General features: G+C 37.3%; 2 protein-coding genes across 5 annotated transcripts in view; both read right to left on the bottom strand.

Annotated features, from left to right (window-relative positions):
* parga (poly (ADP-ribose) glycohydrolase a) overlaps window positions 1-11,188 on the bottom strand; it is a 28,901-nt gene extending 17,713 nt beyond the window's left edge. Inside the window, exons 1-8 of one of the 4 annotated variants that reach the window (XM_079634327.1) lie at window positions 11,010-11,188; window positions 10,045-10,095; window positions 9,597-9,966; window positions 9,292-9,503; window positions 8,363-8,495; window positions 7,765-7,890; window positions 7,340-7,426; window positions 6,932-7,006 (exon numbers count right to left, since the gene is read on the bottom strand). In XM_079634327.1, the coding sequence (XP_079490453.1) occupies window positions 6,932-7,006; window positions 7,340-7,426; window positions 7,765-7,890; window positions 8,363-8,495; window positions 9,292-9,503; window positions 9,597-9,966; window positions 10,045-10,095; window positions 11,010-11,053 (1,098 nt within the window). In that variant the 5' untranslated portion in view covers window positions 11,054-11,188. Of the gene's footprint in view, window positions 1-6,931; window positions 7,007-7,339; window positions 7,427-7,764; window positions 7,891-8,362; window positions 8,496-9,291; window positions 9,967-10,044; window positions 10,100-11,009 lie in introns of all 4 variants that reach the window. The other 3 variants (XM_079634328.1, XM_079634326.1, XM_079634325.1) reach the window with 3 other exon arrangements.
* A 342-nt stretch (window positions 11,189-11,530) lies between these two features.
* myofl (myoferlin like) overlaps window positions 11,531-25,618 on the bottom strand; it is a 23,701-nt gene continuing 9,613 nt past the window's right edge. The window contains exons 17-45 of the mRNA XM_079635363.1: window positions 24,534-24,665; window positions 24,246-24,409; window positions 22,396-22,510; window positions 21,423-21,525; window positions 21,098-21,234; window positions 20,774-20,938; window positions 20,453-20,540; window positions 19,551-19,628; window positions 19,258-19,439; window positions 18,987-19,145; window positions 18,629-18,730; window positions 18,387-18,548; window positions 17,545-17,710; window positions 16,976-17,049; window positions 16,618-16,716; window positions 16,372-16,500; window positions 15,805-15,960; window positions 15,622-15,713; window positions 15,358-15,528; window positions 15,096-15,244; window positions 14,026-14,165; window positions 13,835-13,923; window positions 13,653-13,748; window positions 13,140-13,281; window positions 12,928-13,027; window positions 12,563-12,741; window positions 12,350-12,459; window positions 12,115-12,262; window positions 11,531-12,010 (exon numbers count right to left, since the gene is read on the bottom strand). Of these exons, the coding sequence (XP_079491489.1) occupies window positions 11,975-12,010; window positions 12,115-12,262; window positions 12,350-12,459; window positions 12,563-12,741; window positions 12,928-13,027; window positions 13,140-13,281; window positions 13,653-13,748; window positions 13,835-13,923; window positions 14,026-14,165; window positions 15,096-15,244; window positions 15,358-15,528; window positions 15,622-15,713; window positions 15,805-15,960; window positions 16,372-16,500; window positions 16,618-16,716; window positions 16,976-17,049; window positions 17,545-17,710; window positions 18,387-18,548; window positions 18,629-18,730; window positions 18,987-19,145; window positions 19,258-19,439; window positions 19,551-19,628; window positions 20,453-20,540; window positions 20,774-20,938; window positions 21,098-21,234; window positions 21,423-21,525; window positions 22,396-22,510; window positions 24,246-24,409; window positions 24,534-24,665 (3,663 nt within the window). The 3' untranslated portion in view covers window positions 11,531-11,974. The remainder of the gene's footprint in view (window positions 12,011-12,114; window positions 12,263-12,349; window positions 12,460-12,562; window positions 12,742-12,927; window positions 13,028-13,139; window positions 13,282-13,652; window positions 13,749-13,834; window positions 13,924-14,025; window positions 14,166-15,095; window positions 15,245-15,357; window positions 15,529-15,621; window positions 15,714-15,804; window positions 15,961-16,371; window positions 16,501-16,617; window positions 16,717-16,975; window positions 17,050-17,544; window positions 17,711-18,386; window positions 18,549-18,628; window positions 18,731-18,986; window positions 19,146-19,257; window positions 19,440-19,550; window positions 19,629-20,452; window positions 20,541-20,773; window positions 20,939-21,097; window positions 21,235-21,422; window positions 21,526-22,395; window positions 22,511-24,245; window positions 24,410-24,533; window positions 24,666-25,618) is intronic.

The raw sequence follows: 25,618 nt of genomic DNA, 5'->3' as shown, positions 1-25,618 counted from the left end.
ATAAGACACTTGAACCCAGCTGTCGACTTGTCATAGACAGTATTATTCAGGTGTCAGAAAAAAAAAACCCGATAGGACACCATGGTGGCAGAATGACATCAATAGGTGAACAAAAATTATTTGCATTCTGGGCTGCTGGGGAAAAATACCTTGCTTCAACTTTTGCACATAAAATGCATAGAATGCACTAAATAAACACAATAAATTTTATATTAACCTTATTAGTGGAGTTTCTAAGGGCAGTCCCAGCATTCATTGTATCTCTCTATTGCCTAGAGCATCAAAACAGCTGAATTCAGGGAGTTTAATAAATCAAATTCCTTGGTTTGTCAGGATAGTCAGTGCAAAAAAAATAAAAAAAATCTCACTCATATCCGCAGAGGTAGTAACAAAGCTTGATCTACTGCACAGAGGTTACAAAAACGTAATTTTGCAGAGCTCCCACTGGTGTATGACTTCACTGAGGTGGAAATAAAGACAAAGCCCTCACTGCACTTTTCATCTTGGCTAAAATACGGCTAACCAACGGCACCGTAGATCTCTGATCAGACAAACAGCACCGCTTCGTGATATTCATTCTGAAGCTAAGGGTGTCAAAACAGCATACGCTAGCTCAGCAACCTTTTATGATTTCAGCAAAAATAAATACGCTACTGTTTTATCATCACACAGATTTACAACACACTTATTTATAAATATATTGGCTGCGATTGGCAGCGCGCTCAGTCATGGGCTCCATTTCATCAAGGTTACTGGGTGTGCTCAGCTGATTAAATGGGATTCCTGGAACAGATGCAAATGGGTTGAGGAAGGAGAGGCGCGGGCTCTTCTGGACGGGAAACCTTGTCTGACAATTTAACCAAGGAGCATTTATACGCCCGCAAAGGAGGCCTGACTAAATGCTGTCATAAGTAATGACCTGCTTGACATCGTAAAATGCTCCTCTGGGTCTAATAAGTGAGGAGAGCTGACAGGCCGGATGGGTCTGAGCTGAGGTTGCAGGAGTTAGACCTCACTAAATCAAACCACCTCCTTCATTCCCCTTATCCTGCCCAACCAGAACCAGTTATATAACATACTACAATCTCCATCAAAATACAACCAATAAGAATTCTTAGGTTGGACAAAGTCATTATTTTTACTTTTTTTTTTTTTTTTGTGAGTGTATAAAAGGAGAATAAATAGCAGATTTTTCTTGGTGAGGTTACATTATGCATACATGGCATATTATGTTTGGTATTTTACACCGAGTTGTCTGGGGATTAAAGGGATAGTTCACACAAAATTCAAATTTGCTCGCCTCTCATGTTGCTCCAAACCTGAATGACTTTCTTTTTTTCGTTCTTTCTCCCTTTCTTTTTCTTTTTTTTTTCTCCAGAAAACAAAATCATATATTTTCAAGAATATTTAAACTGTTTTTTGTCCATACAAATGAAAGTCGATGAGGTACACAACAACATATTTGATTTTCATTGTGTGAGTGTGGGTGGGTGAACCATCTCAAAAGGTCCAAAAAACTATAAAATAAAATAAAAGAATAGGGTGATTAATATCCTATGTAAACCAACCAGAATTTCTCACTTGAAAATCAACCAGTTTCATTCATAGCATGATTTACATAAGCTTTCTTCTGCAGGTCAGTATGCTTACACAAACACACCGTGTGATGGCTGCAGGGAATCCCACAGTTCTGAGACGCTGAAATAAGATGGCTGTGTAGGCGAAGGCATTTGCGGAGGGCTATAGGCTTGAAGTGGAGTTCTGTGCACTGAGCCAGTAGAGTGAATTTATCAGAGCCCACTGCTCTGACACTTTCATTTCAGGGTAGGGCCGAGGCTCAACTACAATTTATGACAAGACAGTTCCTAATTTGTATTTTGCTGCTTTCCATAGCCATTACACCTCTGTTGTCAATCAAAATCCAGGGAGCTGCTCAACTTTGTGACAATTATTGGAGTCCTGCACAATTTTAAGACATCAGAAAGGCTTTCTATTTGCACATCTTGTAGGGACGATGTGGTGTATACTATACTGTAAATGATTCTGTTGTTCTTGAGCTTTAATTGAAATTGGGAAATAATGGAATTAATATTTGATACTCATGTGCAGAATATTGCTTTAATCTTTGTTAAAGATTCAGGGGAAGTGAATGTACTAACCAGATTCAGGGGAAGTGAATTCAAATATTTAAATGATCATACTCATCATTACATGAGACTCCAATAAGACAAACACCAATCTAAAAAAAATTTCAGATGGGCCGATAGTTAGGTCCAAATGAAGACGACCACTTTCCGTCCAACAGGAAGATTTGTCTCACATGAGTCACAAAGGCATTACCCTCAAAAAACACACTGATGACATCATGCTTGGCAAAAAGCTTTGCTCAAGCACTCACAAAGTGCAATACTGTATCTAGCCAATGTATAACTAGAATTCACTACAGAACCTTCCATAACTTCCTTTGATATTTCCAAGGTTTCCACGACCGTGGGAACCCTGGATGATTCTTGGTGCATTTAAAAGATGCATTTAATCACTGTACATTTAATGTTTATATATTCCTTATTTGACATTGTAAACATGCAATTATAAATGACATTATTATGACTAAAAATTATATTCTAAATTTAAAAATACAATGACAAGGCCTGCGCTACTGCTCCATTACACTGAACCAAAGCAGTTATACCATATTTTCAGTACGGTCTGTACACACTACGCAGCATTGCGTAAAGACGCCTTTATACTCTGATGTGGTCTTGATGCGTTATATTCTGCTGCAAAAAAAACACATAATGACAGTCTAGCACAACCACACATTTGACATGCACAATTCAGAAGTCTCTTACAGTTATTAACTGGCCGCTGTTCAGTGATGTTTCATTTAATCTCTTAAATTGAAAATCAATTGCCAGCTCTCCAGGCTGACATACCAGTGCCCTCTGTTGATGCAGGGAAATAAGACAGCTGGCACAAGCACAACTGGAAGAAATCATTTAAATAAATATTTATGCTTTTAATTATAATGCAACGATATACTGTATATAAATGCGTGATATTCAATAATACCCCAGACAATTTAGAGAACGGCACTAGCACAAATCCATAAATAACCATTACACAGGGGAAAGTATGCATGTATGGGCACCAGCAACAAACTTAACAACAGCTGCGAGCGGTGAGAACAACACTTACATTAATTCATATTTACATCAAAATGTATAGATAACGAGAGCGATTGTTGTCACGTTTATGCATCTCATTAGTGGGGACGGCCCTAAAGGGTTGATGCTTGCTCACCGAAAAGAGTATTATGGCAAAAACAGAGAAGATGCATCGTGCAAGAGCCAAAGAGCAAAGGCACAGCTCAAGCTCTTAAGTGGACAGTTTAAGGAGCCGGTCCACTCAAGCATGCTTCATTAGAACGCGGTGCACTTTGCTAATGGCTTTGATTGGCTCTCTTATAGATTTAATGGCTCTGGTTAATTAAATTTGATTCAGCCATAAAAGTCACAGACAGCTATTGATTTACACAGGTCTGAGATTATTCTATCAAATCATCTTAAGCATGGAGGGGACATCCTGACATCTTGAATGAAGCCATAACTATCAGAAGAATACCACTGTAATAAAGAAATGGCTTTTGACTATTAAACAATGTCTGCCATATACCGTAGTATAACACCCTGGAGAAAGACTGCACACACACAGAACTAAGGTGGTTAAAGATGTGCTTGACTATGGGTTTAAACTCTGGAAAGCAAAAAGTATTACCATTATCAAACCAGCAATTGTACATGTATGAAATGTGATGTCATTTTGGATAAGAAAGTGTCTGGTAAGTTATCTACATAGAAGTGTCTGCTAAAAGATCCATATAATCATATGCTTAAAAAACATCTTCAGTCATGTAACAATAATATAGCATAATGAAACTGGTGCCTGGTGGGCAACAGGTATTGTCAGGCCACTGTCTGATCATTTTGCTCCACCTACTAAAGTTACACCCAGTGATCGAATCGGGCCGGTAATCACCAGTATCAGAAATCAAGGTGCGGTCACATTAGCGAAATATCACGGTCAAAAACTTCCTTTGTCTATAGTTCAATACATATAAAAATATAAGAAGCATAGGTTACACAGAACGTCACTCGCAAACCAAGCACAGGCATTCTGCAGGTTTTATGAGGATAAAAGTAAAACTTTAAGATCTTTTAAAGACCTAGTAAAGAAAGGGAAAGAGATACGTCAATATGTTCTCTATATGCAAATGTCTAGAGAGAAACACAATGAGTTTAAAAATACACTCTGCTCCCAACCACTAGAATTATTTGGAAATAACTTTTACAGTCCCTTCTGATCACACAGCAAAAAAAGTGATGTTCTTCCTAATTCTTGTTTTCCAGAGCAAATGTCTGAATATTCTTAATGTCCCCATGAAATCAGAATTCAAGTTTTTTTGCCTTTTAGTATGGATATGTAAGCCTTACTGTTATCTATAAGCTAGTGTGCTCCAATACAATGACAAAATGTGCATTTAGAAGATATAAGGATTCAAAACTTACAGTCTCTCACTTCCGTCAATATGGATCAAAGATTTTGATGATATCAATCTGCACTTGAGCTTCTCATCAGATTTTATGTCCAATCAAATGCTCTCTAGAATCTAAAGTGCCCACCCCCAACATCATAAATAGACGCTGATGCTGCGGCTAAAATCTGTTACTTGTTCAAAAAATCTTCTACATGGTGAATGGCACATAGTGCACTATATAGGGGATAGGGAGCGATTCAGAGTGTAAATATAATTTCCATTGGGGCAAATGAAGTCTGGTCTCACATTAGCGTCACGTGGACCGCTGCAGCACGTGCGCACAGTCTGCTCCAGTCCAGACACACAATAGATCAAAGCGAATCATATACCAGAAAACGTATCTAACCATTTGAATTCTGCACAGAATGCTATATTTTAAAGCAATATGGAGGAGAAAGGGTTAGAGATTAGGAGGAAACTGCGGCTTTACCATGCTCAACGGCTCTGGCCAAGCTGTGATATAAAGTAAATGCTATTGGCTATTTTAAAAAAAGGGGAGGAGCTGTTCGATATGTCCGCACTGTTATTAACGTCAACACATTGAATAAAGTTGCGCCGCGTGTTTCTAGACACTTCAGTGGGCCTTTGTGAAACAGATTCAAATGAAGTGAGTTTACGATTAAAACAAGAACAAATATCTGCCAATGGGCTTTAAGAAAAATCAACTTAATTCAAAGGGAAGTTTTCATAACTCATTGACATTATTTGCTCTTGTTTTAAGCATAAACTTTTGTCTTTGTTATCCATTTCACAGAAAAGACTTTTCATTTTTCATTTGCATCTCAAGAAAATCTATCTTGATTTAAAGATGTTTAGCAAGATATTTGTATTGGAAAACAGAAAAATACTGAGGGAGATATTACATTTTGGCAAAGCATGCAACCTTTAATGTCATGATTTTATGAATTATTAACTTTCTGCTCTAATTTAAGAACTTTTTAAGGGCTTTTTTTGTGTAGGACTATAAGACCTACAGAAATCCCTGCAAACAGCTTTCTGTTGGTCAACACGGGGAATGCAATTTTATTTTAAGTGAAAAATAGTTTTAGTGGTATTAGTAATATTACAGATTATATTTTATTAGGTCTTTAACCTCTGTGGGGCAACAGGGCTGATTTTCAATTTCAGAACACTGATTTTTGCCCATTTTTTCCCACTTACAACTCAAGCAAAAACAAAAACTGTTTCAGAATTCTTCTTCTGTACAGTTCAAAAAAATGTGTAAACTGATGTACCAAGTTAGCCAAGATCACAAAGAACAAGTACTGTGGCAGAAAACAGCCAAAGGGCCCCAGTTTATGTCAAGCTCTTTGTGGAATAAGAGTACTCAACCCCAAGCGTTCTTATGTCATCTCCCTATTAGAGCCACCATCAAGACCAGCTTCTGGCTATGTGGAAGACCGTGGTCCATCTGTTGAGTGTGTTTATTTGCAGTAAACAGGACCCTCATCTCCCCGGCCTTCCTCTGCCAGCTGCTGCTCGTTATGCTGAGTGCCCACCTCTGTCTTAATTGACTACTGCTGGATGCAAAGAGACCCTCGGGGACGAGGTAGCAGAAGTGGCAGACGCGGACTGCTTGGTGCGCATCCACTTGGAGGCTAACCTGCTTCTCTTTGACTGAAGAGTGTTATGCCTTTAGTGTGCCAGTAAATTCAAACCAGTCAGACTAAACAATGATGGAACATTTTCAGTATCATGGGGCCTTCTGGTCCTAACTGTGACACACCACAATCAGACTTTAGGATGCTCACTTCATTAACGCCACAACATTAGAACTTTCCTTTTATAGCAGCTGCGGTTATGATATAGATCGTCAAAAATGCATCATGAAATGAAATGTAACCAACTGGGGCCACTTGACATATACTTAAAATGTGTGTGTTTTTTCTAGCACTGGCAGAGTACCTAATTAATCTGCCTTTATCATTGAATTGTGTTTTACTGTACAAACATAATGTAAAACTGAATTACTCATTATTTGTGCATGTACAGCTTGTTTAAACTCATTAGTGGTTTGTGCAAGTTGTAGATTTAATTTATTACTTTCTGATTTAATTTCCACTAATGACACTAGCAAATGCAAATCAACCATCTGCATGCACATTATTTGGGATGCTTTGAACTGATCCAGATGGGGTAAGTCAAATGCTTCGTACATTATTACATGATGCAACTTCGGCACAAATCCAATGGACAAATGGACACTAAGTTTTGATCATCTCTATTTTACACACACACACGCACGGACACACACACACGCACGGACACGCGCACGGATACACACGCACACACACACACACGCACACAAAAAGGCAAAACAAATGTATTCCTTACCTTTTCGCAGAGAAGGTTCAAAGCTGTGAAGTCCCATCTTTTAGCATGCACTGTGTTGTAACTCAATATTGCATCCTGTAAGATTATGAGTGATTTTTAAATATAAAACATTGAAATTCAAACCTCAAATTTTTTTGAAACTTTACATATCTAAAAAAAAAATATACCACTGAATCACATTAAAATAAGTTAATACTAAAATTTTGGTCAAACTATAACATTTATAAGACAACTAGAGCCAAGAAAAGCTAAAAAAACAAGAATGCTTTACATCTTGGAGCACTTCTGCCACCCTCTGGTGGGATTCACTAACTCATTTAGCAAAACTCTTACGTTTAGGTATACCTACACGTGTTGACATTTGACAGTTCATTTCATTAAGTTTTCAAGAGATAAACTAAAACCTACCCTAATGTCATGTGAACGTTTAAATTCTCTTCCCAAAGCAGAGCGAATCAACTTCCATCGACTTTGCGTAGAGCAAACCTTTCCATCCTGAAAAAAAAAAGACACATATGCATCATATATACACCATATACACTATACTGCTCAAAAGTAAGGGGTCAGTAAGTAAATTCTTTTACTCAGCAAGGAGTCATTACATTGATCAAAAGTGACGATGAAGACGTCAAATAAATGCTGTTCTTTTGAACTTTCTATTCAATTAACTATAACAGTAGTGTATGATGTAATTATGTCAAACAATCACTTCACATTAAAGTTAATAAACAGTATTAGCTATTCAATAAAACACCACTTTCACAAATAGTGCAAAGTCTATATCATTCAAACCATTTTCTAAACGGCACGATTAAAATAGAAAAAGACATTACCTCATTCTCCAGAGGAAACAGGTTATGTTCTGAACAAGGCATCTTTACAGTCCCATCATCATCCCATAAATCATGGTATTTGCTTGGATATGGAACGGGGATGTGTCCTTCTTTAAGCAGGTCTGTCTATAAACCAGAGAAGAGAAAGACTTGTATTTAGCAATAAATGTAACCTTTAAATCACTTCAAACAATTCAAACAATTATTTAATCAGGTCAGTACGTCATTCAAGTATTTTAAATCAAATGTTTTTTTGTTTTTTTTTTGTTTTTTTTGTTTTTTTTTTTGGGGGGGGGGGGTTGCTTTCATTGGTTGCTTCTAAAAATGTATCAATTAAAAAAAAAAAAAAGTCTGCTACAGACTCAAATTTGTGATGTAAAATCTAAAGTAAAAACTAGTTTCTGTAAGGGCAATTTAAGTACTATCCGTCCACTTCAAATCCTTTCAATGAAACATCAAAACACTGAGTTCTATGTTGTGCGGGAGAAGCGTAGAGCTGCTTGGACATCCACAGCGCTATTTTTCTCAAACTGACAGGAAGCCCTTAGGCACTGGCTGAGAACATCACAGTGTCGCTGTGAAGAGCGGCGTGGCTTACCCTGATGAGTATTTTGTGATAGTGTGCTGCCCTGAGGTGTGGCAGGCTCTGTCCACACTTAGGCATTCTTCTCAGCTCCTCTACTGGGGTCCCGAGCCCTTCCGACTCTTTCTGCTCTGCGGACACTTGCTGACTAGACAACCAACAAATGGTGTTACTTGCATTGTTATAATTCATTGCATTATAATGGTTAATTATTAATAATTATTATAATAGCATTACTATTGTCATCCTGTTTATTTCATATTGTCATGGTTTCAATGATATCAGTTATTGGATTTATATCAGCTGATATTGGATATTCAATTGTACAATGTCATTTTGCATTTAGATTACCTATGTAGTCACTTTAAAAACACTAATAATTTAAAAACATTATTAAATGTATGCTACCATTCAAAAGGTTTTAAAACAATATTTATAATAATTAAATTAATTATTAATTAAGCAGCAAATCAGCATATTAAAATTATTTCTTAAGGAATAAGGATCATGTCAGTGACACTGAAGACTGGAGTAATGATACTGAATATTCAGCTTTGCCATCACAGGATTCTAAATTGTACTTCATTTACTAAAATATAAAAATGCCAAACAATTTTTTTAAATTAAGCCTTGGTGAGCATAAGAGACTTCTTACCGAAAATCTTACCAACCCAAAACTTTTGAACAGTAGTGTAATCTTTAGCAAATCTCAAAATAAATATAGATTTTTCATTTTGTTGTGATGTCTAAATTCATAAGTTAAAAAGTGGTTTCATGATCTATTTCAACAAAATGGTATAAAACTTCAATAACGGCCAATATACAAAAATAAAATGAGTAGCAGCCAGACTTTTAATATTGGTGCATCCCTAGTAGCTATATTTAATTTCAAAACCATTTTCAAATTAAGGAAATACACAGCAATATTCCCAAAATCACAATACCTTTCTGAAGAAGATGTTGGTGCCTGATTACTTTCAGGCTCAAGGTTATCAACATTTTCAGGAACAAAAGCACCAGCACCAGAGTTTTGCCCCTCTGTATCATCCGTTTCCATGGGTGTCACTTCAGATTCGTTTGTGACATTCTCCACAGCTTCTGGACTGGGGATTGGGGGTTTGGGCTCCTCTACTGGGCCAACTTCTGAATGGGACTCCTGCAAGTCAGAAGCATTTTCCTCAGAGTTGCTGGGCAGAGGCGCTTCGCATGCTGGACTCATCTTCACATCTACGCTAGGTGTGTCACTTGCATTTTCGGATAAGATCAGGTTTGTCTCTGAGCTCTCTGTAGACATGCAAGTCACCTTGCCCAGGTTAGCATCTGGTGGGTTTGATTCAAATGACTGTTCTCCATTGCTTGGCTTCGTCAGACCGCTTGCATCATTATTACTACTGCTGGCATCTCTACAAGCGATGGCCTTTGAGTCCATGCCACAGTTTGGCAAAGAGGACTGTATCTGGTCATCCGGATCATCATTCTGGTCCTTACATTTTCTTAATTCACACAGCTTATCAGTTTCACTCACGGCTGCTGGACCACTATCCTCTATTTCATGCCCTAAGGCCTCGGTATGATCACTTTCTGTACCCTCAGACTTTGTTACATCGCCACCCTCACAGCTGTCAAAGGAAACAGACAAAAATGCTTTAGAAAGAGTTTTTTTACCTATTAAAAACAGAAAAATGAAACCAACTTACCGGTTCAGTTCTGCATCCATATTCACTGTAAGCACACTTCCAGCCAGACTACTTGCTGTAAAAAGAAAAGTGAAACTTAGGTCTTAGAACTTAAAAATAAAAGTTATAGTTACAGTCAGACCTACTGGGGGAAAAAAACATTTACAACTGATAAGCCAGAATAATGAACGGATTTATGAAAAACAAGAAAGCTGACATTTCGAATGGCAGTTTACTGGAGTTACTGTAAAAAGTGAAGCAGGCTAAATGACAGTCTGATTCCCATTTGTTCACCAAATTAAAGTTTATGTATGGTTTTAGTATTGCTGTGATCTCGAATTTTTACATAAAAAGACTCAATGGTATCTAACATTTTATGTCATAGCAACCTTATATCCATCCAAATATTGCCCACTGATTGTGACAACGTGATTATATTAAAATAATCGTGACGTGATTATATTATTTTTTTGGTGTGTGATTATAAAGCAGCCTTATAGCATATTCAACATTATATGCTATAGACTGCTAGATAAGTGCAGATGACATACTGGTTTGCTTTATATATAGCATGTATAAATAAGGTTCATAATTATCAGGTTTATTCTGTTTATGTGAATGGCTAAGCTAGCTGAGTGATAACAAAGGGCAGGTTAGTGTTTGCATAGATTTATAGGTTAATATATCAGCCTGGAAAAAAAATATTACTATAGTGCATCTATTAAATCCATATGTATTACCATCATCATCATCATAATAACACCAATAACTGTAATACAAGCTAAAACACAGACCCGTCTATCAGATATCTGAAGCCTTCAAATCAACAGCACACATTTTGAATACATTATAGGTAGGCGCCATCATTATTGCTAGAAAAACAACAATACTGCTTCAGTACTTCATGCTAATATTTGTATATAAGACAGACTGGTTTAACGTTACTGTCAGACTGTTCGCTTTGATCACGCAACAGACAATCATACTTGCACTCTTTTTCAGCTTTGTCTTCGTATCGCTGTGCACACATATTCGAGCTCTTTTCCACCAGGCAGGAAATTTGCACCTATGCAAAAGTTTGCTGCTTTTATCACACTATCCAAGACAGAAAGACACACTGAAATAAGAATAAAACACGGACTGGTGAAGGAGGCATCAGTTCAGTTCCGGGTCGTAAAGTTGGCTGCTGATTGGGTAGACTCTTGTCACGTGATTGAAAGAAAGCCGTTTTCTTTACTCAAAGTTCAAGAGGAGCCGGTTTCCTAGTCTCTCATTGTACCTTTTTCATTGATGTAAGCTATATTTTATTTAAATGTCATATATATAGTAAAATACACTAGGCGTGTCAAAAAATTATATAACACCTCTGAGTGAAAGACAGTCGTCACTGTTTCTTCGGGCCGTAGCGCGCCCCCTAACGTTACAAGGAATAACGTTAGCTACTTTTCAAACAGAAAATAGAGCAGCTCATATTTAGTTTATTCTTTTTTTTTCTTTTTTCTTTTTTCATGCAAATGCAAATGAATTACTACAAATTGTGTATTATCAATGCAATTACTAATGATAATAACGTTTGGTCTCTGAACACAACATAAAATAATACAAGAAATAATTGTTTAATGAATAATGAACAACAAAGGAACAGAATGGCAAGTTCTACAATGTACTGAATAAATCACATAATTACTCTAATAAACTTGTATGAATATTAAAAAACATAGTAGGGAAATCAAACAAATATAGTGCAACTTCTAGCAGCATTGTCATCTGTCAACCCAGTGTTATCTACAATTTATTTTTTTAAAGAATAGCACTTGGAGTATGTTAATAGCTTCAAGTATTTTTTAGACATAAAAAATAGAGGAAAATACATAAAAATAAAATTTCTACTGGTTCTCCATTGACTGTTTCCCACTGCAAGTTGCTGTGCCAATATCTAGAAATGTCCCATTTAAAACGGCTTGATGATTTTCATGGAAATGTAGTTCTGTAAGAATAAAAGGGCAGATTTAGAAAATGCAAATCACTTAGTTACTTTGAGAAAAATAAAAATTGCTCATTTACTAATGATAATATTTGATAAAGACTTACAGGGAAGGAATATAAGAGGATCCCAATAAACAGGATCACCAGTATTAGAAAAATGAGTCCAATGAAGAGCCATTTGTATCTGCGCCATATGATGAACTTCATGGTCTTGCATGGATTTGTGAACCAAAAGAAGGACGTATCTGGACGGCTGTTTACATAAATGACAAAATAAAGTATTACTCACATCATCTAATTAAACATGATACTGAATGACCAAACACTGATATTCTCATACTTTGGAGGATCTAGTTTGGGGTTCATGTTGGGTTCATCTCTTCCTTTCCCGGCTGGCCTCTCGTCTGCCTCGTTCTCTTCAACCACTTCCAAAGTCATCTCCACTTTACCCTAATGCCACAAAGAGAACGGTTTTTACTGTTTTTACCGTGCAGTATGCAACATGTAATATATCAATTTTTTCTCCATAATTATGCTTGCAAGCTTCACTCACAGCCAGGATTTTTTTGCCATTTTCCTCCATGGCACAAGGCCACCAGCCTCTCACTGACTTCTGGGAGAAGAGTGATGTAGGTGTGAGGTTCTTTTCTGTTTGTGTTAGCATGCTTAGAGAGCACTTTTCAGGGGTCTTAGCTGGAGGGATGAGGTGAAGCATATCCAGCTCCACCGTGCCTGTTAAAGAAAGCAGTGATATCTAAAATCTGATCCAGCAGTTGATATACCAATTCCCCAAAACATCAAACTTTCCATCAACATTTCTAAAGAAACCCAAAATAATGCATACACTCCAAAATGAGAATGAGAACGATTAACCCATGTCTGGTGGGTACATATGCAGATTTGAACAAGAGCATTCACCTAAGTAATCATCCAGGGAGAATTTGTCATTGTCCCAGATTTGAATGATCAGTTTAGGAGGGATCCTGAACTCGGTTTTGTCAAGACTCCAGAAGTGTTCCTGTAAATAAAAAAAAACAGGGTTCATTGTGACTATCAATGAATGAAAACATTTCATATTAAATTTAGTTTTTCAAATTTAGTTTTAGTTTTAGCTTTTTCAAACCGCTAACCTTTGTAGACACAAGACACAACTGTTCTGCTGGCAAATAATCAAAGCCGAAGACAAATCTCCAGTTGAAATTTCCATCTCCATCTAGAGACCTGTAATGGACGTCAGTTTTCTGCTTGTCCTCCTCCATACCTGGCATCCACCTATTAAATACATACAATAAATATAAATAAATGCACTGTTTTCTATTTTATAATATATATTTTTTGAAATATGGTAAACCTGATTTTATTAGTTGCCATTATTCAGTGTCCCATGATCGTTCAGAAATCATGAAAATATTTTGATTTGGACAATTGTGCTGCTCAATATTTTTTTGAAAAACCGTGATACATTTTTCTTGTAGGAATAGAAAGGAACGGCGTTTATTTAAAATTGAAATATTTTGTAACATCATAAAATGTCTTTACTTTTACGTCAATTTAATGAATCCTTGTTGAATAAAAGTAATTTATTTACAGTATAAATGACTTACTCCAAAATTATTATGCTAATATTATCATCAACCTATTACCCTTTCACATAGATGTCACTCATGTTTTCTCCGGTGATGCTGGTTTCATCCAGGATGACTTCAGTTGTATTCCAAATGATGGCTCGCAGTAAATACCTTCAGTGAAAGGGGACACATTAGAACAGCAGAAACAAACACACACAGTAGTAGTTTTACTAGATGTGAGGAAGATAACATGGTACTTTTTAGGTTTGCGAGGAGTGATGACACAAACGGGTCCTGGAATGCCAAGGTTTTTGGGGAATATTTCAACCCACATCTGGATTTTGCCCTGCAAATACAAAATAAACATGAGTGACACAGATGGCACATCTGGATAAAATCACTGCAAAGTTGAGTATGTATCAGAAAAGCTGGGGATGTGGGGACTGACTTGAGAGAGAGTGGGCTGGTAGGAGCTGTACAGGGTCCTGGTCTCCACATGCTCTGGAACGAGGCCTTGCCTTCTCAACACGTGCAAGCAGATTCGCTCCTTAGGTGGGCCCAGGTGTTGGTGGATGATTTTATCGGCCTCTATAAGCAAAGTAATATCAATTTGTTTTGTCATCATAAAATGCTTATTTAGCAATATGGTGCTGGAAGTTCCACACTAAAGTAGAAATGCAATACATCATGTACATTTGTGCTGAATCGGGTAAAACTGTAGTAACATGTTGTATCTTTATTTACTACCATAAAGGGTTTGTTAAGTTCATGTCTTGTTTAGTTTCATAGTTTATAGTCATGTTCTGTTTTGTTTCCTTAGCCACTTTTCCACCATCGGGCCAAACCGTTTCCATAGCCGGTAAGGATATGATTTCATTTTCCACTATAGGGCTGATAACGGAGAAGAACTGTTCAACCCGATGGGTCGCAGCTTTTGTCATGGTTTTCCCTGTCACTGTTTTGCTTGTGTTCTCATTCATTAATTTCATTGCACATCTGTTTTTTTGTTTCTTTGATTATCATTCCCTGTGTATTTAAGCCCTCAGTTTCCTCAGTTCAATGTTCCACATTCATGTTTGTGGTATATGTGTAGCGTTCCTACTCTATTAAATTCTGTTTCATTGTCATTCTGTGCTAAAATGTAATTTATTGATGCCAAAGCTGAATTTTCAGTAGCCATTAATCCAGTCTTCAGTGTCACATGATCCTAAATCATTCTAACATGCTGATTTGGTGCAGAGGAAACATTTTTGATTATTACAGTGTTGCAATTTTGTGGAAACCATGATACATATTTTTTCAGGATTATTTGATGAAGAGCATTCTTTTGATATAGAAATCTTTTGTTACATTATAAATGTCTTTACTGTCTCTTTTGGTCGATTTAATGCATCCTTGCTAAATAAAAGTATAAATTACTTTAAAAGAAAAATGTTTTTTTGTTTTACTTTTGTTACTTTTAGTTTATGTACATGATGTTGAGGTCCAGAAAAGGTCTAATGGTTTGAATGAGCATACCCAGTTCATCTAGCCTGTACTCTCGCCCTCCAAAAGACACGAAACTGCCATCATCTGCAATATGAGGAGCAGGAATTCCTCTCATCCTGGCCAGATTCTGTAGCATCTGAGATGGTTTGATCTGGTCCCTCCACTGGTTCACCCCAGATCTTTTACATATAGTATTTCAAACAGCACTGAGTACATGAATATGTCTAGTAATAGGTTATGGGACTTTAAAACTATTATGAACAAAGTGGCCGCTAGTAAAATAACCACTTACACACAATAAGATTTTGGGATTCCACAATGTGAGCCAAACCGAGAAAGAAGTCGGTTCTCAAGGTCTATGACGGTTTCCCCAACCTTCTCATCAGAGCTGAGCAGATCATAATCATAGATGGAAATCTTCAAGTCCTTGTCTTGTGGAATGTAACAGTTTAGTTCAAATACTCTGCGAACATATAAAAAAATTGTTTAAAAAAAAAGGAAAAATCAGAAATACACAATTACATGTATGTAAATGCTTCACTATTCATATCCTCACCTTCCAAAATCTGGGTTTAGAGTATTTGGTTTGTAGTGATCTCTGTCATCAATCATTTTCTTTCCCAGAGAAATCTTTATGTAAGGATCACACTTCAGAAAGAAAGAATATGTATATAAGACACACAAAAAGATGTAAAATGTGATGCTTGGTGAACCATCAAAATCTTAATTGGCTACATACCATGCCATTGTTGTCTTTAGGCTGCAGGTCAATGCAGCGTATGATGCAGATTCTGACCAGGCACTCCTGAGGACAGCTCTCAGGCAGCTCCCTAAACTGCCGAGGTGGTTCTGAGACATTTGGGTCATCTGACAAGGGATACACTCGAAACGACCCCTGCGAATGCAGATCAAGTAAAATTAGCTTGGTTAGTCCGATGTCTACCACTAGATGGCAGCCTAATATAATTCATACTCTTACAACTACTCTTACTCTGTAATTGTTGCTTTTTGGTCAAGTTCTTTTACCCACTTTCCTCAGTGTTTAGAGTGTCCAGAATCATTTTCATTATTGCATGATACTTTACACCAGTAGGTGAACAGTTAAATGATTATATGCCTTACACAATGTCACAATAGTGTTTGAAAAGGGCGGGTTTGAAAAAGTCTCCCCTACTTGGCCTGAACTAACAACCTTTGTGTAAGCAGCCAAGCTATTTAATGACGAGGAAACCGCCACCCTTTATCAAAAGCCGATCACTTTAAAAGTAAAAGAAGCTCTGTGAATCGCTGACGTGCACAGACTTGCCTTGAACTCTCCCACTACAGAGGGGTCTTCCTCATCATCCTCGATTTTACCCCTCTGCAATTTAAATGTATTGCAGAAGTCTGTAAGCCCTCTGAATTCTGGGACTGCCTCAAGCTCAGTGTCATAGACCTGAAACAGACACATTAACGCTGTTCAGTCACAAAACAATAGTCATACCTTATCTTTGAAACATAAGCAGGATGCAAACATCCACACAGGATGGTAAGAGCAGGCAAGTTAACTCACAGTTAAAGTGTCATATCCCTTCTGGAGATAAGGGCCACACTTTTCATGCTCGTTAATGGAGGCATAGAATTTACTCCACCAGTCCACTGTGTCCTCCTCCTACAATAGATTGGGGTATAATAGATGTGAGTTTGCTTGTTTAAGATGCTGTAACAATCTGTCTGCAGCTATTTTGCACCATAACAACATAGCTTCCAGACTGTTATATAATGACAGAAGGCTATTTATTTGCCTTTCTGCAGGCAGTGGGAAAATCACGAATGGGTAGCAAAGGGAAAGGAGATGTAAACTAATTATTATAAAGTGTACAAATAAATGAAATTATTCTGAGGACAAAATTCATATCTGTTCACTGTACCTGTTTTGAAGGGCTGGGCATTCTGTCTCCCATATCAATGACGACATCTCTGGGAGCTGCTGACATCATAGCCACTGAGACAGAAATTATACATGAAATAATTACAGTATAACTGAGACTGAAAACGGTCACACTTTAGATTAGGGTCCCATTCTCACTATTAATTATGACTTTTGCATCAATAAACTCATAATTACTGCTTATTAATAGTTAGTAAGGTAGTTGTTAAGTTTAGGTATTGGGTAGGATTAGGGATGTAGAATATGGTGATGCAGAAAAAGGCAATATTATGTGCTTTATAAGTACTAGTAACAGCCAATATCCTAGTAATATGCATGCTAATCAGCAACTAGTTAATAGTGAAAATTGGACCCTAAACTAAAGTGTTACCCTGAAAACCAACTGACATAAAGAACATTAAAAAAAATATATATATATTTTTATTTATACACTACTCTTGATTATTTTATGTACATATATAAACATTTATTATATGATTTATCTTGATTTGTATTTATATGAATTTATTATTTAAATTAATTTAAAAAATGATTCTATTAAAATGTTACCCTTGGCAGACATGGCCACCTCAGTGGTGCATATGTTAGGATCACATCTGAACTCTTCCAGGGAGTTTATAGTACACTGTCCAACGACTGGTTTCCGACCAAAGGGCCTGTGGTCAATAACTTTGAGCACAATGGGTGGAGTGTACATCTCATCTTTAGGAAGAAGCTGAAGAGAGAGACAGATATTGTTAGGATTCTGCTTGTTCAAAACCAACAAAGCTTCATTTACAAACAAAACTACTTGGTAATGATTTTTATATTTTTATTTTCACTGTGTGTATTAGGATCAAAAACATGCTTAAATTTGGAAGCAGTGCAGATTTAAGCTATAATATAGACTCTTGGGGCACATGGTCTTTTAAAAACAAGATTGTAGCATTTTCTAAAGAAAATGCTTGCTCATGCAAAACTCACTGCAACTGCTCTGGATTTCTACAGTGTTCTGGGTAGTTGCTAGGGCCTTGCTAGGAGGTTGTTAATGTGTTCTGGATGGTCGCTTACTGACCTATGTCAAAAGAGCCCACTCTAAAGTGTCCCTAAAGTCATATTCCCATGTTTTCATTAGTAAATATAATCTGAAATGTAGAGATCTGACAACAAGCCTCATCATTTGACTTTACTTTTATGTCCTCAGCACAAAGAGCATGGGATGAGTTACGCATCAAAGTTCAACACTAGAGTTTGTTTCAATCTCTAACCATTAAAAAGAGCAATAGCGAAGCCTTTGTTTGTTATGAGATGATGCTGGATCCTTTGATTTGTATACACAGACATTTCAACAGCACGGTTTCATTTTTGTAGATTAGCAAAAGCTATTTCTTATATTTTAGGAGGTGCTGTACCACTTTGAGGAACAGGATAGATCCAGGGAAGTTGGGATTTTTCTTGATGCTCTTGATGATGGCAGTCTGAACAATCTGCCCTCCACATTCAACTATAAGGCTGGGGGAAGACACTGTAGCCAACTGATATGCCTTCATGTTTCTTAAACCCCAGGCCAGGATCTGTCAAAACAAACAGTATGACACACTGGCAGCCATTTTGTTTGGTTTAAGCACATTATTCATAAGGATGACTGGATTACCTCAATTGCAGTGAGCTGCACCACAGGCCTGATCCCCTGAGGAACCATGTACAGATTCTCACTTCTTCGAGGTGGGACCAGGGGCAGGTTAACGTCATTTGCCTGAGGTCGACAATGAACAGCATAGAGGATAAGCAAATCATAATGGTGGTGTGGTTAAGATGACACACCAACAAATATGATACAAACTGTATTTAACTGTATTTGAGGACAGATGACGGTGAGTAGTCTGATTACTAAAAGCATGTCGTTGTATATATATATGTTAATAATTAAATATACTTTCTTGTGTTTAATAAATTATTAAGGTATGGGTAGTGGAAGAAAAATAATAACAACAAATAAGAATTAAAACAACCTTATCTTTAAGTAAGAGCTCAGCTGCTACCAGTATTTCTCCTGCATTTCGTCCCTTCATGGTGACAGGGAACCAAAGGAGTTTAGGTATTAATGGGGTGGCTGGGTTCAGCTTCACTACTGGAGGACACGTGCACCTGCCCATAGATTCATCCTTCCCCTGCAACACATCCATGGATCAAGATCAAATCATCATTGAAATCATTCAAGGCCCAGCAGTACTTTTTGCAAATTCCATGCAGACCTGAGTTTGTATTAACAGAGAGTCATACCACTTGGTCACTATCATAAACTTCCAGAACGATACTGGGTTGGTTATGAACGATGGACTGAGGGTCTCCATAGATTTCAATGTCATCAAAGATGAGGGTCTGGTCCCATGTGGGGTTGAGGGTGGACTTAGCTATCTCTGTGGTCTTGCTTACATGTAAGAAAGACACATGCACGTAGGGATCTGTGAAAACACCATGCAAAGGATCAGTCAGCTATCATTTATTAAAAACACATGTGCATAACCTGAGTGAGGTGATGAATTGCATTCATATTAGATGGAAAAATCCCTCACCAGAAAAGCTGTCTTTGTCCATAGGAAGAAGGTTCCTGGCTTGATAGACGTAGACTCTGAGATGGTAGGTGAATGACTCTGTAGAGACACATGGAGATTTGGGTGAAACTTATTTTATGGGTTTATAATGTCACAATTGTGAAATAAATATAGCATAAAGTAGCAATAAAGTAGCAATTGTAATAAATAATGGGGAAAAAATTAATGGTTGATTTGTATTATTGTTATTATTATTATTATTATTTCAATCTGTATGATCAACAGAGGGAAAATTATGTTTGTTTTCCAATTAAGTTTTTATCAAAATGTAAAGATTTTGACATATCAAAACTATTTGACATACACTACTTTTCAAAAGTTTGGGGTCATTAAGATTATTTAAAAAAATTAATTAATACTTTTACTCAGCAAGGATGCGTTAAATAGATCAGAAGAAATGTTTCTTGAGCCGCAAATCAGCATATTAGAATGATTTCTGAAGGATCATGTGACACTGAAGCTGTATGCTGAAAATACAGCTTTACCATCACAGGAATAAATTACATTTGACCAATTTTACTCTTTGTTTAATGAAATAAATGCAGCATTGGTGAGCATAAGAGACTTTTAAAAACATAAAAAATCGTATCAACCCTGACCTTGTGAACGTTGTTGTAACTATTTAAAACATTTAAATAGTTTCCATGTTTGGTGCTTCCTCTTTCTGTTGAATTTTCAATTAAAATTCCATTAATCACAGCACCGTTCAGGATTTCTATTGGCTTCCTATCTTTTCTTGATGTAGTTTGGGCTTTTTGCAGATTGTCGGGAAGTGGAGGGGTGTGTTAGTCTCAGAGATATAATCAGTGTAAGGAATTTAGAAGGAGTCCTTTAATCAGCAAGCATATATAAACATTACTCACTGTCAAATCTGCAAAACACAGTGGGTGTGTTGGCACCAAAGATTTTAGCCGTGTCATTTTTGCTGCCTTTCTCGTCCTCATCTATTCCCTAATAGAAAAGAAAAAGTTCTTAATGTACTAAGTCTAGTCATTTGTAATCTTTCTCAGACATCAAACTACAACCACAGGAACAGTCCAAAAACAAACAATAATCCTTTTAATACCGTTTAATCCTGTGTCAGAGACAAATAAATGTCATCCCGTAACCAAAATAAAACGTATTTCAAACATCTACTTTAGTTTTCCAGTCTGACAGTCATTCAAGACAAGAAATGGACTAACCAAAGCCCCTTCCAAGTTAAAGATAGCCGATGCGCCCACGCGTTCAGATGGTGCCATTTTCCTCCTCTTGCGTCTGCGGCGGAAAGTATCTGTGGAACGCTCCTTCCTGTGGAACTTCCACCCAATCAGAGACGAGTATTCCCAGCCATCGCCCATGTCTTTCTTCTGTTGTCAAAACAGTGATTATACGTATTACGGACGGACAATATTTGACTAATATGATTATCACTAATCCTCAATCCAAAGTTAAATTCAGTTGCAGACAGTGAAAGTTAACAGCGCAAATCTACAAATAAGAAAGGAATGTTAGTGAGGTTTTCTCACCTCTACAGTGGGAGTGTCTGATATCTTCCTGCGAGGTCGGACAAGTCTTTTCCTGCGATGGATGTGGTACATTTTCTCAGCAGCAACCCATGACCTGGGTTTATCATCAGGTGGAATGGTGACACCATATTCCCATCCTGACATCCAATAAAAACAATGAAAAAACAGATGTTAAAGTTCTGGAATCAGCTCCCACATCTAAGGGATGCTTCAAAATAATTTTGAACGGTAGTATGCATTACACACAAACTGCATCTGTTTAGTCAAACCTTATCATTATGTGTATTGTGCAATGGCTTCAATCCCAAGAGTCACAATTCCTGACCTTTCTCATCAACTGCCCTGTTGCTGTCGAAATTCCATTCATCTTCCCAAATCCATCCTGGGGGACACTCAATCTCTTCAGGGTTCTGGGCCTTCTCTCCATTCTGCACAGAACAAATCCCATCATTCAATACTTCAAGTGGTAGTTTACCCAAAAATGACAATACTATCCTCGTTTACACACCTTCACGTTTCTCCAAACATGAATAACTAACTTTCTTGACATTTTGAATCATTGCAGGTACACAAAGTATAATAAAAATCGTCTTCTGAAGCAATACAGCACAATAGCTTGGTGTGATGAACAAACTGAAATTTAAATATTCTTCACAGAATAATCTTCCACTCAGTGAGCTGTTAACTCGAGAACTGCTGCAAACGGATCATTGGGTAAGTGAATTGAACTTGAAAAACCAGATTATTCTAATTGGATCAACAGATTTCATTAAAAAGATCTGACTAAATTAAGCATTCATTCATGAATTATACATCACTGTTTATCTCCTGAACTTACCAACTTAAGCAGATGCTCATCATACAAAGCTATCATAAGGCATATGGTTGCATGGAAAAACGTTTTATGATACATTTATCTTGCTTTTTTGAGCTTGCAATCCCCGTCATTCAGTTATATTAAATTAAAATGGGTGACCAAAAAAACACCTTTTTGTGTTCCACAGGAGCAAGAAAATCATAAATTGGGAGTGAAACATGAGAATGAGTCAATAATGACAGAATTTTCATTTCTGGGTGAATTACTGATTTAAAACACTACACCATCCATAGTGTTTCCTCCTAGTGATCTAAAGGAGCGGAATTGTAGTTGTGAACTTTCTATGTGTCCACGGGAAGTCGGGAAAAGGTACGTTGCTTCAAATTTCCAAACCATATTCGAAATTCAAATTTAAAACTCAAATGTGAACATGCTGAATGTGACATTGAATGTTGCTCCATCTTCTTCACTGTTCTCTCACCACATCAGTGAAAGGTTCAGCGGCAGGTTTCCATTCTCTACCAGGGAAGCGGGCTTCATTTTGGTAGACCTCATCAGTGAATTCAGAGTGCCCTGCGTCAGCCTCTGTAAGCAGACTGAGACAAGCACATAACACACAGGCGGGGCTTTAGCAACACGTTCATTTCAACACACACAAAACAGTCCAACAAAAGCCAAGGCCATGAAACAGTACGGGTAGGGAGTGGGGTCAGAATAAGAGGCCCTGGGGAATGAAAAATGAGCTGACTATATAAACACATAGCAGAGAGAGCTTGGCAGAGAGACTATGTTTATGTTTCAGCAGGGCCAACTATGCCTGTGCTACCACAGTTTCCTCTGATTGTGTGCTTTTCAAAACAGCTAACTTACTTTACTTGTACCACAGAGTCACTAATAACACAAATTACCATAACCACCACCGTTTTTTGTTTTTGTGGGGGGGAAAAAGGTTGATTCAGCAAGTATGCATTTACGGAAGCCCTGAACCACAACGTCAAAAACGAAACGAACTGGGTATTGAATAAAGTCGAAATATTTCGAGTTTATTCAAACCCAGTTCGTTTTGTTTTTTTACGTTGTGGTTTAGGGCTTCCGTAAATGCATACTTGCTGAATAAATAATTAATTAATAAATAATAAATAAAAAGTAATATTTTGAGGATAAAGTAAAAATGACGAGAATACAGTCTTCCGTATTCCGAAGTTTTTTCTTTTTTAAGAAATACGCTTGTGAAGTCGAACTGCGTCAGACATGGAACTAAACTTAATACTAGCTTTTTACTTCTATCTGGACTTTCAACAAAAGTAAATTCTACAGGTGCTAATCTTTTAACATGGCATTACCATTTGTCTTAGGATGTTACAAAATCTACTGCGCCGGAATATACTTTACAGGCGAAAACACTTTGCAGACAGGATGGAGGTAGCCAGCTTTATATCTGAGGAAATCATGGGATCCGGCACAGAATGATGCACTTAAAATGTATCCAGAAAGGATTTACGGTGAAGAGGGAGACAGTACATGTTACTAGTAAGTGTTCTCGACCCAGATGGCGTTGCCTACAGACAAGCACGAAGACTCCGCCAGAGGAGGTACCACAATCCTGGTCCAAACTTTATGTGGCAGATACTTTCACAGAAGACTTCAACGAAAGACTGTATTCTCTTAATTTTGACTTTAATCTCAAAATATTTCGACTTCAATCCCAAAATATTTGGAGAATAAAGTAGAAATATTTTGAGATTAAAGTCTTATTATTTTGAGATTAAAGTAAAAATATTTCGACTTTATTCACGTGATTTTAGAATGTTTTTTTTTTACTGATTTTTCAGGGGTAGAAAAAAGGATAAATGGCGTGAATATTCGATTTCCACATGGGGCGGGCATGAAACGGCCATTTGCACTGATTGGTTGACCAAAGATCATCCCGTGTCGCCTTAGTTCTCCCACAGTTCTGGGCAACAGAATAATAGTCCTCTGCTCGACGGTTTCTTAAAGTGTTTGTTACAAATAATCTCTCTCTCATCCAACAACCGGACAAAGGAATGCTTTGACACAAACCGTACTGGGCAGGGCCTAAAGGGTTTTCAGGCATGTGTTCAGTTCGACAACCCACCACGGACCTGAGTCGTTTTCTCATTTTCTACTTTCAATTTTAAATTGAAAAAAGGAATGAACATGGACCAATACTTTTTGCAGTGTAGTTTTAAGCTAAATGTTTGTTAAAAAGTAAAACTCAATAATCACACTAATCATACCAACATAAATAATCATATTCAAAATATGCCTTTACATATCACATTATATATTTTGCAGTTATCATCAGCTCACCAGCGCTCCGGGTCAATGGACCAGTCTCCTTCCCACTCCCAGCTCCGGGGCGGCATGAAACATTCTTGCTTCAGTTTCACCTTTCCCGTCACATCTGAAAACTTGTGCCGGCCAACTAGACCTGTGGTCCCCCACTTCCCAAAAACTTGAGCCTGGTTCTCGTACTAACACAGGAGAACAGAGAGGGACCAAATAGTGTTGCTAAGGGAAGTTCCACACAACAGACCTCAACACAGATTTTCAATATTACTGTTCATTTGTTTCACTTCAGTGTCCACTTTTACTAACCATCTCTGCATACACACTGAATGTGCCCTCTGCGAAACTATTGAACTTCTTCTCATGTGCAGACAGACCCAACCACATGTTCACACGCAGCTGCACAGGGATCTTGAGACCTTTGTTTTTGTCCATTGGGTACTAAAAACAATGGAAGAACAGGATTGGGAAATGTAAGCTGGACTCAAACTGCCATTGTCTGCATGTGCGTTAACTGCTGTGTCTTACACACTACTCTCTTGATTCAATCAAAATGTACAAGTTATTTTTTCTTTTCCAGTATGTTCAATGGGTTTTAACCCCTTAAGTGTCACCCCCCCCCCCCCCCTTTTTTTTTGAATAGACATGAAAATGCCACTTAAGGGGTTAAGCTTATAATTACACATTTAAAAGTTAAATTCACAACAATGTTGTCAAATACATAGCTACACATTTATTCTTACAGTACATACATTATTATAAAAATGTTCTATAATTATTATACTTTAGTATTATACTTAATAATATTCATATTTTAATTCATATTTAACAATGATTATTATAATATACAACATAATTAAATTATATATACATATACACACACACACATGCACACACACAATATTAGGGGTGTAACGGTACATGCATTCATCCCGAATGTCACGGTTCGGTGCATACAGTCAGACGACGAATACAGTACTAGTAACAGGCGATTCACACTCCAATCCAGAAGGGGGCGTGCACGGTAATGCAATGCTGTTTGCTTACCACAACAACAGAAAAAAAAGAGCAGAAGAATAAATATGCATGTCTCAGAAATGGAAAGCCTCAGGTTCCTCTTCACTCGCTGTCTCCTCGGTGAAGGTGAAGTAGGCTCAGATGTAGATCTCTCTTTTTCTGCTTCTCGCTCATCTCTCCGTGATTTCTTGAAAAAGCGCAATATTGAACTTTGTGCATCTGCCATTGTCACAGGCTACGCGCAACACGTTAATCAAACCAATACGTTTGAAAACAGCCCTTGCATTTTTTCCGCACAGCATTGGTCAATCTATCAATTAGAGTAACAAATCAACAATTCCTTCATTTGTAATTAACTCGTATCGAACCGTGACCCC

Source organism: Phoxinus phoxinus (genome assembly GCF_949152265.1).
Source record: "Phoxinus phoxinus genome assembly, chromosome: 14".
Classification (NCBI taxonomy): Eukaryota; Metazoa; Chordata; class Actinopteri; order Cypriniformes; family Leuciscidae; genus Phoxinus; species Phoxinus phoxinus.
The sequence above is the reverse complement of the archived record's forward strand: the minus strand, read 5'-3'. Positions and strand labels throughout refer to the sequence as shown.